Raw genomic sequence first — 14,311 nt, forward strand, 5'->3', positions numbered from 1 at the left:
AAAACATTAAAATTTGAAAACTGTACTTTCACTAATTGTTCCTTTTAAAATTATTCACGTTAATTTTTTATTTCATCATCCCTAATTAAAACTTTCTAACTCTTGTTTGTATTATTTAGGTTATGTTATAGCTTCTGCTTTATGATATTATGGATAGTCACGTATCAGAGATTGTTTAATGCTGAGATTTAATGAAAATCATCTGTCAAGTGACTTTGATTACTGGGATCCGGATGATTGAAGTGGTATGCAAATGTTTTAATAAAAATGAAACTGAATCAACAAACCTTTCTTGACTAGTAACCGTCCACATAGTTCAATGAAGATTCCATAGTTGGCACAACTGATAACAAGAAAACAGCTACTGCCATCTAGCGTAATGTTGAGATGGTACAATAATACATTTGAAGACAGTTGTATTTTCGTAAGTCAATTAATATTTTATTGTATTGCAGTATTTCGTTACTTCTAATCTTTATATACTTTATTCTAATCATGTAATAGATGATTAAATCCCACTCGAGTTTTGATTTTCTCTAGATAAATCAAAACCTCTAGTGAGATTACTGTTGATAACATTTTTTGCATTAAGAATTACGGTACCACAATATTTTTGCTGAAGATAGGTCTAAAAGCTTACAATTAGACGAAATAAAATCATATTATCAACAGTAATCTCACTAGAGGTTTTGATTTTATCGATAAATCAAAACTCGAGTGGGATTTAATTGACTATTACACGATTAGAAGAAAGTACATACAGATTATAAGTAACAAAGTACTCCAATACAATAAAATATTAATTGGCTTACGAAAATAAACCTGTCTTCAAATGTATTATTGCACCATTACGCAAGATGGCAGTTGGGCCAACTATGGAATCTTCATGGAACTCTGTAGACGGTTACTAGTCAAGAAGGGTTTGTTGATTCAGTTTCGTTTTTATTAAAACATTTGCATTCCATTTCAATCATCCGGATCCCAGTAATCAACGTCACTTGACAGATGATTTTCAATAAATCTCAGTATTAAACAATCTCTGATACGTGACTATCCATAATATCATATAGCAGAAGCTATAACATAACCTAAATAATATACACAAGTGTTAGAAAAGTTTTAATTAACGACGATGACATAAAAAATAAACGTGAATAATTTTGAAAGGAATAATTATTGAATGTACAATTTTCAAATTTGAATGCGGTTGGTGGTTCAATTGATGTTATATTGGACGTGTGCGTAATAGAAGTGGAACTCGTTGATTTAGGCCTACATGGTGTATTCAACTTATTCAGGATTTCCGAATGAATAATTTTAAAAGGAATAATTATTGAATGTACAATTTTCAAATTTGAATGTGGTTGGTGGTTCAATTGATGTTATATTGGACGTGTGCGTAATAGAAGTGGAACTCGTTGATTTAGGCCTACATGGTGCATTCAACCTATTCAGGATTTCCGAATGGTGCTCTTCATTTATTTGTAAATAGGATTTCAGAAGATGCATAGGTATGATCAGTGATTTTTATTAATTCTTGTTCTTGAATGCCAATGCGAGTCATATTTGAAACTGCTGTGCATCGACTGGAGTGGTTTGTAATTTTATATATATATATATATATCATCATCATCCTTCACGAATTAGGCCTCTGCTGCATTACAAGCCTGTCCAGAGGCTAAAAGTGGCAGCCCCACTACTGGACTACCTAACGATAAGGCTAGTAACCTATCTTAGGGAAAACTACATTACTTTCAAGCCTCAAACAAGCAGTATAAGGATAGATAATATATATATATATATATATATATATATATATATATATTTTGACATCCAGAACAGCGCAGTTTCAAATTTTGGCAAACAAAGAAACAAATTCTAGGGACGCGATAAAATTAAACAAATGCTAGGGATGCGATAAAATTGTGCGATAAGCAGCCATGATTGGTTGAAATACGTCCTTTCGTACCGTTTTATTGGTCAAAAGTAGTGTGACGTAATAGGAGTGTAATAGTCTAGATAAATCAAACCTCTAGTGAGATTACCGTTGATAACATATTTTACATTAAGAATTACTACAATATTTTTGCTGAAGATAGGTCTAAAAGCTGACAATTAGACGAAATAAAATCATATTATCATTTTAAACATATTAAACTACCGAAGAACTATAAAAACCAAAACTTCATTTTTTGTCGAAATTCGGTGTACAGACTCCCCTTAAATTAAGCAACATTATGGAAGTTGTGTTACTCCTCTCACCTATGAAAAACCTGTATACTTCAAATGGTGAAATTAATTTTAAAAAATGTACTCACAGGTAGAGACTGTGGGGCAGGTGTACATGGCAGTGAGTGGCGCTCCAGACTTCGACCCCGAGCATGCGCAAAACGTCGCAGATGTCGCTCTAAGTCTCATCCGGCATGTGAAGCAACTCCAACTGCCCTCAGGGATCAGCATACAGATCAGAATTGGTGAGCGTCCTGTACAAAAGTAGTTTTTATGCTTCGTTAATCAATTTAACAAACAAATTTAATTACACAGAATTATATTTTAAAACCGAATATTTGTTATTTCGGCCAGGAACATCTAGAAATAGTAAACATAAGGGCTAGTATTTAGCATCATTTCTTTGCTAAGGAAAATTAAATAGTAGTCACTTAAGGTTCAAGTGAATCACGAGGTATTTTATCCACAAGGCGCTTGCGTGCCGACCCGGAGTTGCGCTTGGCGCAGGTTCGAACCCCGCTTGGGCTGATTACCTAGTTGGGCTTTTTCCGAGGTTTTCCCCAACCGTAAGGTGAATGTCAGGTAATCTATGACGAATCCTCGGCCTCATCTCGCCAAATACCATTTCGTTATTACCAATTCCATCGGCGTTAAATAACTCATTAACTGAAACAGCGTCGTTAAATAGCCAACTAAAAATATGTCTGGCACGTCACGCGTGTTAATTTCCGCGACTGGGCTTAATAGTAATTTATAGCACAAGGGTGTGAAATTAGATTTTATCTGCGAGTGGAAAGTTTAGCACCCGAGGTGAAGCCGAGCGTGATAATTTTCACAATTTTTACTCTCGTGTTCTATACATTATTTCATACATTATTTGGTATCTTGTTGGTCTTTTATGTGTAATGTGTTGTTTGTGACGAAGCTATAAATGTTTGAATGTATGGATTTTATTTTTGCCAATGTGTTGGTTGTCATGGAGAGAATTATTTAATATTACATTATGCAACGAGCCTATAATGGTAGTAATTAAGACGCGAGTATGTTTATGAAACGAGCGCAAGCGAGTTTCATAATTTTCATACGGGCATCTTAATTACCATATAGGCAAGTTTCATACGACATTTTATGCTCGACCATATTTCTAACTTGAAATTATTCATAAGTATTCATGTTATTCTTACTGACTAAGGAGCGGAACTGACCTTGTGCAATACCTCGTAAATTGTGAGATGTGCGCAGACGCGAAAGTATTGATTTTTTCCGAGAAACAAATGTCGATATTGACCTTGATATAATCTAGAGAGTAAAATAAACATTAATCTTGATATAACCTTGAAACTGAATTAGCCATTGAAAAACGAGATGACAAATTAAATTTATTTGTATATTATCTACAATTAACGCTAATTATTATAGTAACAGAACTGACTTTATTTCAAATATAGGTGATTTATTGATTTATTGTTGTCTTTCAATTGCATATCCGAGAATAATCGAATAGGTGTACTTTAATTAGGTCCATTAAAGCGCTGTTACCAGGTGTATAATTACTATATTTCGGCATGGTGGAGCATAATCATGTAGCACGTATGGGCGAATCCAGAAATGCATATAGAGTGTTAGTTGGGAGGCCGGAGGGAAAAAGACCTTTGGGGAGGCCGAGACGTAGATGGGAAGATAATATTAAAATGGATTTGATGAAGGTGGGATATGATGGTAGAGACTGGATTAATCTTGCACAGGATAGGGACCGATGGCGGGCTTGTGTGAGGGCCGCAATGAACCTCCGGGTTCCTTAAAAGCCAGTAAGTAAGTAAGTAAGTAAGGTGGAGCATAATAGTACATTATGCAACGAGCCTATAATGATGGTAATTAAGAAGCGAGTATGGATGTTTATGAAACGAGCGCAAGCGAGTTTCATAATTTTCATACGAGCTTCTTAATTACCATTATAGGCGAGTTTCATACGACTTTTTATGCTCGATCATATTTCTAACTTGAAATTATTCACATTTTATTTTATTATTTTATTTGTATCTGACAAGATCGGAAGTGACCTTGTTCTAGGTCGTGAATTGTGAGATGTGCGCAGACGCGAAAGTATTGATTTTTTCCGAGGAACAATAATTTCATTGACTTTGTGTAATCCCGTTAAACTTGGTATAACCTTGATTATTGAACTCGACATTGTAAAACGAGATGACAAATTGAATTTGTTTGAATATTATTTACAATTAACGCTAATTATTATACTGTAGTAACAGAACATAATCTTCTGCGACAGTATTGGATTTCCAGCCTCCGTGACTTTTCGCTAATTCTCTTTCGATTGCATATCCGAGAACAATCGATACTTGCGGTTTTATAACGGTACAAAGCTGACTCGTTATTGGCTGAACACCTGTAAGCTGAGTTGTCATTGGCTGAAAACACCTGTATTTTAATGAGTAGGTGTACTTTAATGACATGCATTAAAGGACTGCTACCAGGTGTATAATTACTACATTTCGGCATGGTCGAGCATAAAATATTTTACGTATTACTGCTATCTTTTAAGTCTTTTATGTGTTATATGTTGTTTGTGACGAAGTTATAAATGTGTGAATGTATGGATTTTATTTTTGCTAATGTGTTGAATGTCATGGAGAGAATTGTTAAAAAAAATTAACTCACTTAAAATTTAAGTTAAAAATACTTTTAATTCACTATTGTGTATAAAGCCATTGTTTAGGTTGCTAATGACGGTGTAATAAAAACCAGTATAGACATCAGACTTGGATAAAAGTCTTTATTCACTTGTGCCGTCCATACAATTTTTTAACGCAAAGAAAACAAAGAGTTTTCCTAATTTTTAGTCAAAACAAAAAATTTGCCAACTTATTCACCAGTCATTCAAGTAAAACTGCATCCATCCTTAATGTTAAAGCGCTCAGTAATATTAACTTATACCTTCGAAAGTCGAAGAAGTAATTGTGGTTAGCATCATTCTTGTTGAAATAAAGAAAGAAATGTATTAGTTTACACAAATCACTCTGTACAAGAAATACGTTGGTACAGAGATGGAGCGCTTCCCTGGGAATATCGTCTCGAAGATGAATCCCACAAGTTTACAAAGCTTCTTAATTACTTGGTTCGCTTCCCTGTTTAATTGCAGGCATTCATTCCGGCCCTGTAGTGGCGGGAGTGGTTGGTCTGAAGGTTCCTCGATACTGCCTCTTCGGGGACACCGTAAACACGGCGGCGAGAATGCAGACCACGAGCTTCGTGAGTAAAAGCATGCCATTCTTCCTCTATAGGGTGTATCGAATCTAGTGTCACAAAATTATGAAATGTACTTACTTACTTACTTACTTACTTACTGGCTTTTAAGGAACCCGGAGGTTCATTGCCGCCCTCACATAAGCCCGCCATTGGTCCCTATCCTTAGCAAGATTAATCCAGTCTCTACCATCATATCCCACCTCTCTCAAATCCATTTTAATATTATCTTCCCATCCACGTCTCGGCCTCCCCAAAGATCTTTTCCCCTCTGGCCTCCCAACTAACACTCTATATGCGTTTCTGGATTCGCCCATACGTACTACATGCCCTGCCCATCTCAAACGTCTGGATTTAATGTTCCTAATTATGTCAGATGAAGGATAAAATGCGTGCAGCTCTGCGTTGTGTAACTTTCTCCATTCTCCTTTAACTTCATCCCTCTTAGCCTCAAATATTTTCCTAAGAACCTTATTCTCAAAAACCCTCAATCTCTCTTCCTCTCTCAAAGTGAGAGTCCAAGTTTCACAACCATACAGAACAACCGGTAATATAACTGTTTTATAAATTCTAACTTTCAGATTTTTTGACAGCAGACTAGATGATGAAAGTTTCTCAGCCGAATAATAACAGGCATTTCCCATATTTATTCTGCGTTTAATTTCCTCCCGAGTGTCATTTATATTTGTTACTGTTGCTCCAAGATATTTGAATTTTTCCACCTCTTCAAAGGATAAATCTCCACCTTTTATAGTTCCATTTCGTACAAATGTAGCGTTACAAAATTTCATTAAGCATTTTACGTTCGATTTAGCGCTGCGACACTGTATTTCGTATACGAAGCTATTTAAGTGATCTCAGAAAAATAAATGCAATGGCGTTAAAAAAAAAAAAAAACTCCGAGCATTTTAAAAAAGTGATACCTTTTCTGCGAAGACACCTTAAGTTTATGTTATACTGAAGATGAAATACAAGGACCAACACGCTGTTAAACCATACAATTGACGTTGACAATGGATGGCCGTTTAAGTTAGCCTCCAGTCCTGTCATTCACAGACAGGGTTCTTTGGAAGTCATAATTTTATAACAAAGGACTTGTAGCTTCATGTACGTCTGAATGCAAGCCATATTATGAGTGTTTTAACGACCTTAAAAGTTACTATTGATCGAACGAGTTGGCTCTGACGGTAACGTGTGAGACTCGCATTGGAGAGGTCCCGGATTCAAACCTCGTGGCCTACCAATCTGATTGGGATTTTTCATGGTTTCCCTAAGTCACAAGGGTAAATTCCGGATTGTAAATTTACATACAGTAGAACCTCTATTATCCGTGATAATGAAGGGGGTGAAGTGAACGGTTAATCGAAAAATCGGATACTCCGCACCACAAAAGTTTTCATAAACTAAGTACATAATATTTTCGTAATTTCCTCCATGGTCTTTTCTTTTAATACGCTAGGTAGTGGATTAGAAGTTCACTAATTTAAGTCTTTTTTTTTATAACTCATGTTTGATTTTCCGATAAGTCAGTTATTAAAACATTATTTATTGTACTTAAGCCTGATTTTCAACAACGGGTTTTTAATGGCCAAGGGAACTCCTTTTGATGACTGTGGAAAGATAGGAATAGTACAGGTCTCATGTTGTAGATTTACAAATTTTATACAGTTTATATTTTATTTTTTATTAGCCTAAATCGAGTACACTTGTAAGTCATATCTCGTATTGTGATGTGAGATGAACCACTTTTTCTCTTTTCCCAAACCACTCAATTACTTGCACTTTTCCCGTATTACATGTTTTTTTTTTTTTACACTTGTAGAATACATTTTGCCTATAAGTTAAACAGCACGGCCACTTGAAGAGTAGGCCATAATGCGTAAGGGTAAAGGTTCATAAAATATACTCTGTAGAAAAAATTCGTACTAATATAATATACAGTACTTCATATTTTTTTCTTCGAGAGAGAAAGACAGTCGGATAATTCACCAATCGGTTAATAGGGTGACGGATAATCGGGGTTTTACTGTTCCATAATTCATCAACGCCTCAATCACCAATATCATAAACATTAAAAAAAATCTAAAATCAATTACATGAATAAAGACAATCTACAACACACAATAGAAACAATAACTCAACAATAGCAAACAAAAATCAAAGCAAAGATTGTCTCAGCTTTCAGAAAAATTCCCTTTAGATGTTACATCACACATGGCAGAAGTAAGCCTCACGATGTGAATTGTGTTGTGTACGTAATACTGGTGACAGACTACAGTCACTAATCGCGATTATCGACCTAATCGCGATCGGGTTTGTAGTGTGTCACCGTCCCGATCAGGAGCTAAATCCTGTTTCCAGAACAAGATAATAGCGCTGAGGCACGGCCTAGTGGACGAAAGTAACATTTTAGTAATCTTTGGTTTCGAATCACCTCGATTTATATTATTTAGGAAGTCGTGATAACTTCTGCTGTGGAATTTTGTTACCCCTTCCATTGTATTATATGAAACAGAAACGAAAATGAATGGCTAGAAAATGAATTTGGCTACTATTAGACGTAGTGGAGAAATTTAATTCAGATGTGAGAAAAGTAATAAAGAAATATATTAACAAATGACAGACGAACTATTCATATATATATATATATATATATATATATATATATATATATATATATATATATATATATGCTGAAAGATGTTTCATTTCAATAAATAATGGATTACAAACTGAAACTGGTTTCTTTTTCTGATTTTCAATTTCAGTCTCCATTACGAAGCTATCGTTGAGGTTAGGGTTGATTTTAAAAATATATTTTATTACAAAATAATATAAATTTTTGGCATGATGATATAAATTTTATAGCTTATAAAATCTCTTTTCAAAATAATGTAAATAGTAATTATATAAATTGTATTAGTTTACATTGTAAAGCATATAATTATTTTAACAAATAAATTCCCATACCAAGCTGCAAGAAACAACAAAAAAAAGGGGAAGAAAACAATAAACAAACATCAAAAGAAGTATGAACTTAGGTGTTGTCCAGGAGGGAAACTAACATATACGTATGTACATAGAGAAAATTGTTTCCTCTATGGTAATTCAGTTGTTGACCTGACGGGACCTAGTGTGTCATTACATTTTCGGTAAATGCGATCGGACCTGTAGTCTGTCACCAGTATAATGGTGGGCATGTTGAGGTTTCATGTGGGAAAACTCCCACTTATCTGGAATGTATTTACAGATTACTGAAAAATAAATAGCAACAGTTCTCATGTTATGGAGTTTTTATTTTGTCTTCTTAAACGGATCATCCTGTATTCCAGAACTCGAAGAGTGGACTCAAATTGTTGTGGTCTATTTTCAGCCCGGGAAGATTCACGTGTCCACCGTAACCAGAAAGCTGCTGCCAACGGACCGCTACGTTATCGAACCACGTGGACTCGTGTCAGTAAAGGCAAGTTACAGTCCATTACTCCATTTATGGGATTCCTTGTTTTAAGTTTGAGTGTAAACATTAATTTTTATTTCATAGAATTAAGTTCTAAAGTAGCCTATGTAGGCCTACGTATAATTTCCGTCGTTTTTATCTTGGTGTTATTCCAAACTGCACATTTACATCTAGGCCTATTCATTCAAAAAATATAATCCTTCGAAACCCCACCATGATTGTCGGACCATCGGATCTGTGCCCCCGTAAGATATGCGAACTGAACCCTAATTCCTTCTCAGCCTCGGTAATTCATTTCTCTCCCTGCATTCCTATCTCTCTCTTTTCTATCTCTCTCCCTTTCTCTCCACCACTATTCACAATTTTGAGCCTTCTTGCAGGACAGTTTATTTGCACTTGCAGTCCAGTGTTGCTAATTCAACATGAACAGTGTAGCAAGGAGTTGCGAAAGAAATATTATTAAGCAATTACGTAATAGCATTTTGCGATGAAGAGAAACGAACTGGTCAATATCTCTTTCCTATAAATAAGGCAACGAAAAGAGCAGCTGCGATCACAGATGAGACTTATTTTATTTCAATTGATTATGTATTAAAATTACTTACTTAACTAATACTAATACAACATGTTATGTAATTTATATAGGCAGGTAAGAGCGCCTGATAAAGAAAATCAGGAGAGAGGGAGTCTGTGCAGGAAATGAAAAGGTAGAATCACCAGGGAGGAACAGACCAAGGGAACCTTTAATTCTTGTAAATTATATGAACCGATGTATATTTTAAAAAGAAAGATACAAGAATTTTATACTTTGCAGAAAGAAGTTCCGACATTGAAGAAATTACTGAAGGTTGCGAGAGAGGCAATAATTTCCAAGGTTGGAGAGAAACGCTACGGAAAGTGATTCGAGACATGGGATTCAAGTTTTAAAAATGTAGAAATACAGGATGTATTTTGATTGAAATAATAATAATAATAATAATAATAATAATAATAATAATAATGATAATAATAATTTATTTAATACTTTACACTTGAGCTACATTAGGCATTGCAGCCCGAAAGAGCAGAAGCTCGTGCTCGGGCGCAGTTCAGATCAGTTATACAAAATATATCACAAAATTACGAGAGTTCATTGAGCACAATAAGATTAATAAATGGTAAAATAATACAGCATGTAATAATAGGGTCTATATACAAATAGAAAATACAAAAGTACATGAATATTAGAGTAACAATTTTTAACTCAATCAGCTTAAACAATTAAATGATTAATCTGATTTGTTTCTTAAATCTATGTGAGTCAAGTGTACTTAGCTCAGGGTAAGCTCTAATTAATTCATTATATATTTTGGGTCCAAAACTTCTGCTGTGTTTTAATCCGGCAGTTGTGTGGCATTTCGGAATATTTAGAAAGAAACTGTAATTTTGTCTGGTATGGTATTCGTGAGGATCAAATTTAAATTTATTGTGGTTTTTATGGAAGTAAATCAGCAAGAAATGATATTGTAGCATGGAGGACCAGTTATTTATGACACCGTTTAACGGAAGTTTGGCAACATCTCTATTCGGCAAGGTTCGTGGTCTGCTGTTTGACGTGGTGGGAGGAAAGCGGGTGAAATGGAGTGAGTACAGGCGTTAACTTTTTCAAGAACGACGATAGAGCTGATGGGGCACAGATCCGATGGTCCGACAATATATGGTGCTTATTCTGTATTGTTATAAGCTACATTGTCAGTTAACAATTAACATTTAAAGACGATTTCTTTGTGCCGCATTTTGGGAACATTATTATATCCTGATTTAGAACTATAACAATTGACTTCGGTAATTGTATTGCATTATAATATTGTCAACTAAGTATTTTCAATTACAGATTTACATTTCTCGCATAAATTATTATTTTGTGAAATTTGAACCGAATTATAGGCCTACACAGGCGGGTCAATAATTAATTTACAAATTACTGAAGTAGCGACCAACAATTTTCTATAAATACCAGAAGCATCCCTGCTAGATGGCATTATTATCAAGGTGTCAACATAGTAGATATGCACACAAACGACACAAGTGAAACAAAGAAGCAGCAGTTGCAAGATGGCGGCACATTTGTACGGGTGTACCATAGTTGAGCAGCGCTCCGTTGTGAGAATTTTCTGGGCAAAAGTTCTGGCAGTAAAAGATATTCATAAAAAAATGCTGCCCGTGTATGGAGAGTATAGCCTGTCACGTCAAACTATCTACAGTTGGGCGCAGAAGTTCTCTGAAGGGCGGACAAGTATCGAACACCGATTCGGTCGGCCAGTGGAGATTGTTACGAGGGCAAAAGTGCAACTTTATTCGCGCAGACAGGATGGAGGGAATGATACGCTAGCTCGGATCGTAACAGGTGATGAATCTTGGGTGCATCATTACCAGTCCGAGACAAAAGTGCGTCAATGCTCGAATCAAATCATCAATGGTATACTAGAGGTGCCGCAACTGCTGCTTTTCTATTTCGCTTGTGAGCATGTTAATAACTAGGGACCGGATTTTTATGCAATTACATATTATATTCCTTTCAACCTAACCGTATATAAATAACAAATCTATGCGAATCTTGTAATTACCATTAATATATTAAAATTTGATACTACATATTTTTACATATTTACCCCATATTACATATTATGGCTTGATATTACATAAATCTACATATTTAGGGGTTTTTATTCATTTTTACTTCTCTAAAAGGAAAAGAAACTTCTGCTGGAGAAGTTTACTATTTGAAATAAACAGATTTAAAAAGCCTTTTTACCTACCCAAGAAAGGATATATTTCAGGATGAAACATAACGTCCCTAGTTCCAGGAAGTAATAGAGACACTCACCCCATACCGCTCACTGTAAACATGAGTGAACAAAAGGCAACCTTTCTCATACAACTATCTTGTATTGTAAAAATCACTCAGAAAGTAGCGTTGCCTTCATGCGATGGATGGGACGAGGACGACATGATTTACCTCGAACTATAATTTGTTCTGCACACGTCTTAACAAGCCGTTCTCATGCAATTTGCAACCTTACCCACCCTCTTCCTAATCCTTCCAGGGAAAATCCGTGTCAAGTTTGACATGAGCCGTAATAAAGTAGCCGACTTCTGAAAAGAAGCTGGAGTAAAGGAACAAACTGGAAACATGTTGAAAGATTAAAATAAATAGCTTTTCAAGTTATTGCTTGACCTCGTTACTTTAAATTTAGTAGCTCTTGACGGTGGGTGGTTATTGAGGCCCCACGTTGGGCGCCATTTGAGGGTGGGGGGCGTCTCGGTGTTGCGTGAGATTCACTCAGGGTAGCCGAGTTACTGTTGTGGTATAGGATGATGTCGGGAATAATACCAAGCCGGCTACTTATATAAAAGGCAGTGTAAACTCCAAAACTATAAGTTTATTGTCGTATTCACTTGGTAAACCCTAGAGTATGTATTTCCGGCTGACTTATAATTCAATCGTTGGTCGCACTTCTGTATCGACTCTATGGCGGCTCTGAATAAGCTCTATCCGATACTATAAATTCAATACTCTGTCCAGTACACTATGATCGAAGCTCCTAAACGTTGACGAGTGGTCTCGCCGATGACAAAGTTCTATCTATCGAGTCTTCGCCGGAAGAAAGACTATTAAGTTGGGCCGCCGACACGAAAAAAAGATGTCGAGCCGTCTACACGAAGAAAAGTAGTTATCCTGTCGACACGAACCGAAGTAGTTATTCTGCCCTGTATGTAGGGCCGTCGACACGAAAAGGAGTAGTGATTGTGCCCTGTATGTAGGGCCGCCGACACGATGAGACGTTGTAATTCTCTCCGCTCCCCGTCACCCTTATTTATAAAAACCTATCCTACGCTAAAACTAACTACCCTATTGGTTAAAAACTACGTCACTTAACCGGCCTAAAATCTATTCTCTATTGGTCCAAAGTGACCTCATAAGCTAAACCAAGATCTCTCCTTATTGGGCGCAAAATATGTCATCTCCAAATTTAGACTTTGGATTTCCCCTAACATCTAATTAGTTTGTAGATCTTGGAGAACCCCGTTGTTTGGAAAACCCAAGCTTGCAATTGCTTTCCCACGGGTCCAGTCTAACTCCGGCTTTTACGCATCGCCGAGTGTCTATATACAATCACGCACAAGGTGGCCCTAAATCTGTCCGATGCTGACAAGTGACGAAACACCTGTGTGGGAAGTTAATTCTAACGAAGTCGCCAGAACATCCCCGCGAATACATGTAATAAAAATATGGAGATATCACTTCGCTAATAAATCGGTCTCTCCCTCTCCTAATTACTGCTTCACTCTATACGTAAATGGAATATTGCGAACAATTAGAAAGTATGGTTCTCGGCTGGAATAACCCTACCCTTCTGAATGAGACAGGAATGCCGCCTTTTAAACAACAGTTTGTAAATGCCTATAGTTTGAGGTTTTAGTAGTACTTTGTGTCTTACAGGGAGCAGCTAAAATGCATGTGTCCCACATCTCCTCTTATTTTCTCTTAATCCAGTAAAGCGAAACAGTGCTTGCAGTACTGTTGTGTCATTCATTTCACTCAGTTCTCTAGTTTTAGTACTTACAGTATAAAGTGCACGTGAGTTTATCTACTGCTTTTAAGTAAATAAAATGGCCCCGGTATCTTCAACACTAACGACAAAAAATAAAATCATGGATTGCGATGGACGAAACTTTCACTACAGATGGAAAAATATTAACGTGTCAAGTGTGCGGTAAAAAAGTCGGGTGCTCTATGAAATCACAATTGGAGAGTCTTACCTATCCTATACCTGAAAGATATTGATATTAAATATTTTCATGATTTTACATATTTTGGTACATATTCAGTTTTTTTTCTTACATAAATATGTAAATATTTCACACCTTGATATTACATAAAAATCCGGTCCCTAATAGAACTACCATCTAGCTGTGAAGCTTCAGGCTGCTCATTCAAAAATGTAGGTCGCTATCTGAATCTATAACTTCCTCATTAACTTTTATAACTGAAGTGACATTTTCAAATCCAATACTTTCAGGGCAAAGGCAAGATGGAAACATACTGGGTAGAGCATAATCCAGCTGCAGTGGAAGAGCCAGAAACGAGCGAAGTAGTTAAGAACGTCCGAGACACCGACTCAAAATCGTTGGAGTCGTCTAGTCAGAAATGACTCTAATATCTCTTGCAGTTGGAGATCTCTATTTATTGCGGCAGCAGTACGAGGGGAAGTTTTCTCTTAAAAAATATACAGTGATGTAAAGTTTTAAGACTTCTGATTAATGTAAGTGACAGATTTATTCCTTCAGTACCTGAAATAAAGACATTATATATTGGCGTTA

At 36.0% G+C, this 14,311-nt stretch overlaps 1 protein-coding gene across 1 annotated transcript in view; it reads left to right on the top strand.

The window, feature by feature from the left end:
- LOC138714688 (soluble guanylate cyclase 89Db-like) overlaps window positions 1-14,311 on the top strand; it is a 111,109-nt gene extending 96,798 nt beyond the window's left edge. The window contains exons 9-12 of the mRNA XM_069846751.1: window positions 2,321-2,474; window positions 5,387-5,496; window positions 8,864-8,953; window positions 14,011-14,311. Coding sequence (XP_069702852.1) covers window positions 2,321-2,474; window positions 5,387-5,496; window positions 8,864-8,953; window positions 14,011-14,142 — 486 coding nt within the window. The 3' untranslated portion in view covers window positions 14,143-14,311. The remainder of the gene's footprint in view (window positions 1-2,320; window positions 2,475-5,386; window positions 5,497-8,863; window positions 8,954-14,010) is intronic.

Source organism: Periplaneta americana, chromosome 15 (assembly GCF_040183065.1).
Source record: "Periplaneta americana isolate PAMFEO1 chromosome 15, P.americana_PAMFEO1_priV1, whole genome shotgun sequence".
Taxonomy (NCBI): Eukaryota; Metazoa; Arthropoda; class Insecta; order Blattodea; family Blattidae; genus Periplaneta; species Periplaneta americana.